Source organism: Montipora capricornis, chromosome 3, assembly GCF_036669925.1.
Source record: "Montipora capricornis isolate CH-2021 chromosome 3, ASM3666992v2, whole genome shotgun sequence".
NCBI lineage: Eukaryota > Metazoa > Cnidaria > Anthozoa > Scleractinia > Acroporidae > Montipora > Montipora capricornis.
Genome location: NC_090885.1, coordinates 54,468,759 through 54,473,758, shown reverse-complemented (window position 1 = coordinate 54,473,758; position 5,000 = coordinate 54,468,759). Strand labels below are relative to the sequence as shown.

Here is a 5,000-nt window from a genome sequence, read left to right as displayed (position 1 = left end):
ATCAATATGAAAACTTTTCTGACGTTTTACTCTGCAAAAGTCTTAGGTTGTTATTACTAAACTGTCAGAAGTTAAACCACCCAGGTTGAGGCCCATTCCTTAATTTAATTGAACTCCTGAGCCATGACGCAGTTAACAAGGAAAGGCTTCAGAATTCATTTCATTTACTTTAATCTCAGCGAAGCAGCGAGCGCACGAAATAATAAACGCCTAGCAAGAAATATATTTTTGTTAGGGAGGACGCTATCATAGATTCTTTGGATTTCTCAACGGAGTCATTTCGCTTCGACTTGGAAATTCATGCAGTGGGCTTTATAGGACCGGTAAGCAATTCAGATAGAACATAGGCAAAAATACGGACTCGCATAAAAAGAATCTCGGGCTGGCGGGTCATCCTCCAAGCCAAGCTAGGTACTCCAGGGCTCGTTTCTCGAAAGTCTCGAAAACTTTTCGGGCCCGAAAAGCCATTTGTGAAACTGCCAACCGCTTGTTTTGGAAAGGCGACCTTTTGACATGTTTTCAAGCTAACTAAAAGAAATATGTCTGTGAAGTTTGACGACTTAAATCCTCTCCGTTCTTGAGATACAAAAGGAATTGTGACACCCGAAAATGCCCCGAAAAGTTTCGGGACTTTCGAGAAACGGGCCCCAGATCTCTTACCAGTGACAGTATTTTTACTGGATCAAACGGGAGGGTACTTTTGTCAAATAAACTCTAGCTTAACTCGGCCGGGCCGGGTGCCGGACTCTTTTACTTGGACAACATGTTGTTGGACCTATGTGACAGTATCCTTATTATGGAAATATATATCGTACAGTGGAAAAAATTAACTAGTGTAGCCCAATGATATGAAACTGCTGCGGATATTTTTGGTGTTGTGTGAGTAATGGAACGAAGAGTTCATGATTACAAGGTAAAATTTGACACGGCAAAATTTTCAATAAATTATTTACGATTAAGAGTTCGATAATCCTTTGCCACCGTGTTTTGTGACCCTTGCTCAAGGCGAGGCTTCTCCTTAGAGCGCAATATGCATTCTGGTTGCTGCGAAGTTCATTTTGGTAGAATGTGTGATGCACTGCGGTAAAAAGCATGCAAAGCTACTCGCTACTCGCTCACTATGCTCGCTCCGCAACAAAAATTGTGCTGCTAATCATTGTAATATTCCCTGCGGGAAAGTGTTTGGCTGATATCAGTTAACGGAATAAGAGTTACCAACAAAGCGGTCTTAATTATCTTGTTTTCGTCTGTGTCTCTCTTTTGCAGGAAGGCTACTTTCAAGTGAATGGTAACGGTTATTCGTACCCATCACCACCTCCCACGGGGCATTTCAGTCCTCCCAGTCTACCAGGCACACCTGCGCAACTAGCAAGGCCCGGTTTGCCTCAGGAATGGAGGGGTCCCTCTGGTTCAGATATTGACTTAAGCCCGTATCAAGCAAGGGAAGCCGATATCAAGATGCCAGAAAGGGATCATGTACGAACACGGCAGGACGAACCAATTACAGTATGTAACATCATTAAGCTTTTTGACTTATCGCCAGAGGGCAAAACGACATGTTAGCCCAAATCACCGAATATGGAAATAAACAGTAGACGTCCAAACAATAGTAAACAATTGTTAACAATGATTTGTGCTCTATATGTGGGCTGGCATGAATTATTATAGCAGCGTAGCACCGTCTTTTTAAGTAAAGAATAGCTATTTTTCTGAGGTCTCTATTGATGAAAATAAAAAAAATAGCCGATGTATTTCTAGAAATTCACTGGCCGCCATTGTGTATACAACAAACCAAACTCGATCAGGATTCTTTTTTTGACTAATCGACCCCTCTTTATCTGTTGCTGTAGGGAACTTTTGGTTTTACCAAGTTCACGACTTTTCATTCCAACTTAGAACTAAAACACACCCGAAGCACTTACTCGACGATATCTTTCACCCTTACAAACGAGGAATTGAATTGTTGTGACAGGCCATTACCTTTATGTACTGCGCTCTATTACAGATTCCCGGTGAGTTGGATATAACTGGAGACCTGCCGCTTCCAGATGTCACAATGCCGGAACATCCCGCGCCTGGTCAGCAGCAGCAACCTCCCCCTGATGTTCAGCGACAGTCACCACGCCCTCGTTTCCGGTCTCCTCGTCATCGTTCCAGGTCTCCTCGTCGTCGTTCCAGGTCTCCTCGAGCTCGTTCCTGGTCTCCTCGTCGTCGTTCCAGGTCTCCTCGAGCTCGTTCCCGGTCTCCTCGAGCTCGTTCTAGATCTCCTCGCCGTCGGTCTCCGTCTCCTCGACAACCAATTTCACCTTCCCATCCACAGTCTCCAAGAAGACCGAGAGACGAGCAGGTCGCGCGACCCTAAGTCTTTCCTCACCACTTTCAGTACAAAAAAATTCAACAAAGTAAAACTGCATGTTCTAAAACGAAATAAAAACCGATACCAAATCAACCTTGCCAATTGCAAGATTCACATTTTAAGATTGTCTTCTGTTGCGCTAATGTTTTTAACTTTTCGAAGATAAAGCAAACTTGAAGAATTGGACACTCCCAAGTTCATCGGAGCTTCATGACGCATAATCCAACTGTGATCTTTTGTTCAAGTGGAAAGTAAAACAAACAGGTCTTGTTGATTAATGTAGAATTATACAGCAGCCAGGCTCCCATTTTAAATCGACGCGTCTTGCTTACATAATACGCAACTACTTCCCTTTAATTTCCCTTCATTTAAACTTCTATTTTCTTCAGAGAAATTCCATCTCCGAGTCCTCCTCGCCCAGATGATTTGGTAGAGGAGCCGTCCCTAGCTGATGTACTGATGATAGATGAGGTAACCGGCCAGTTGATAATGCCTGAAGGTGAGTTCATGGTATGTCGTATTTCTGTACAGTGAGGCTTAATAGAAGAGATCGCAAATCATGCAAATCATGAATCATTACCCTTTTTTGTTTTTACTTCGGAGACTGGAAGCTCTGTGACTCATTGTAAATGTACAGGCCTCCCCCAAGTTAATAGAAGTGGCATAAATCACTTGGCAACTCGACGCGTTAAAGTTCATTCTCTTAGAGAGCGTTAACGTAACATGTTAGAATAGGTAATCGCATGTGGCTGAGTAAAATTAAGAATTAATATCACGCGTTGCTTAAATTTTCCCGAGTCGCGCAGTGATGGGGGCAATTTCAGCAACGTCTGAAAACACAAGTGATATTAATCCTTAATTTTACGAGGACCCATTGCGATTGCTTGTTAATAACATAGCGGGCAAAATTTTCTTAGTATTGTTGATGTACTTCGAAAAACAATCAGCCAAGCGGAGTAAAAACATTCGTTCGCTAGCAAGCAAAGCAAACAAACAGGCAAACCAGTAAACTACTTCTTTACGTCCAAAACGGGTATAGATGATTGTAATTTATTCCCACTCGAAAGAAAAATAAGAGTTTAAAACCTGAACGAAAGCAACAACGATTCAACCTAGTGTTGAGCTTCAATCGATTTAATTCACGTGTTTCCGCTGTACAAAGATGCAACTTGAAATAGGTAATATTCTCTTGGAGAAACAGGCGTGCTCCTAGTACCAGGCAAGAGCCACAGGGTAAATCAAAGCTAGTTAAGGTCAAATACATACTAAAACTAAAAATTACACTTAACTTGAGACAAGGCCAAATCGGCGGGAGCTTCAAATACCCCGCAAGCCAGAACCACGATTATAAAAAGACGACGAACCCTCCTGGAATCGGGACGGGGAAGAAACAAGGCGAGCAGCACAGTCAGACGACGAATAGGGCTGAAAACTGTGGCCTCCTTGACCTTCCTCTCGGCTCAGGCTCCTCTCCGACCGAAACAACCTCATCGCATCATCAGCATCGGCAGCCAATTCATTAGTTAAATACTCCTGGACCATGGCCCAACTATAGTCACTCTTGTCAGCTATTCTTATAAACTTCATACTTTTAGAAACAAGGGCAATACCTTCCTCAATGGCTGCTTTGGCTCTTGGAATAGCACCGCTAACCAAAGCCTCTATCGCTGTATCCTACGTCTCGAGGACGTACGGATTCGGCAAGTACGAACTGCTGTTCGGAAGACATAACGATCGCGCGGAGTGCGTTTGAAGGTTGCTTCACGGGAAGACGAATTTTGCTTAAAACTCTCGAGGCGAGAATCCACCAAAGACGAAATCTCTCGGGAAACAGAAGCCATCAATTCATTAACAACCTGTGAGAGAACAGCTTGAAAATCAGTGGCCGAGAAGGAAGGGTTTCCACTCAACGAGCCAGACAGAGGACGTTGCGAAGAGTCACTCATGACAGATACATTACCGATTATTAATATCCACATAACACATTCCTAACCAAATACAACGGGGAACGCAAAAGTTTAAAAGAATGACATGCCAATGGAAATAACGCGTGGAAAATCACTATCTCCTTTACAGCGTACCGGAGGTAATTCGCATGCTGTTGAGGTTTCTACCACCTGAAAATACGTATCCCCTTAAAAACGCGCATGCATCCGAAAAAAATGCAAACGGTTCGTCAACAGAAAGAACTTATTTGAGCTACTCGTTCAATGACAAAATTGAGACCTTTTTTGAATGTGAGCTGCAAGATGCCGTGGTAAAAGGGTTAAAGGCCTTGACGCGTTGAATTATTTCGTTTTTCAACCTCTCAATCCCTCTACGCTGGGCACCGTGCAAGCCAATCCAGGTTTTAAGCTTTTCATAAGGAAAATGCCCTTTTATCACTCAAAAATTCACCTTCAGGAGTGTCTAGTTTTTGATCCTTTATGGCATTTTAGCGAATGCAACGCGGCGAATATATTAAAAGACAAACTTCAAAGAAGAAACCAAGTGAACGTGGAAGCGGTGCGTTCAGCCAATCAGGAGGGAGTGTTTTTGGCGCTCGACCAATAGTCACTAAGTAGTCAAGTGTATTAAGGACGTTCGCGCTAATTGTTTGTGCGCAACGTAACTGCGCAGGTAACGCGACTGTAATATGTCACGC

General features: G+C 43.2%; 1 protein-coding gene across 1 annotated transcript in view; it reads left to right on the top strand.

Moving 5' to 3' along the window:
* LOC138040581 (meiotic recombination protein REC8 homolog) overlaps positions 1 to 5,000 on the top strand; it is a 39,833-nt gene that overhangs the window by 12,967 nt on the left and 21,866 nt on the right. The window contains exons 5-9 of the mRNA XM_068886277.1: positions 236 to 323; positions 1,267 to 1,506; positions 2,006 to 2,157; positions 2,746 to 2,855; positions 3,952 to 4,056. Of these exons, the coding sequence (XP_068742378.1) occupies positions 236 to 323; positions 1,267 to 1,506; positions 2,006 to 2,157; positions 2,746 to 2,855; positions 3,952 to 4,056 (695 nt within the window). The remainder of the gene's footprint in view (positions 1 to 235; positions 324 to 1,266; positions 1,507 to 2,005; positions 2,158 to 2,745; positions 2,856 to 3,951; positions 4,057 to 5,000) is intronic.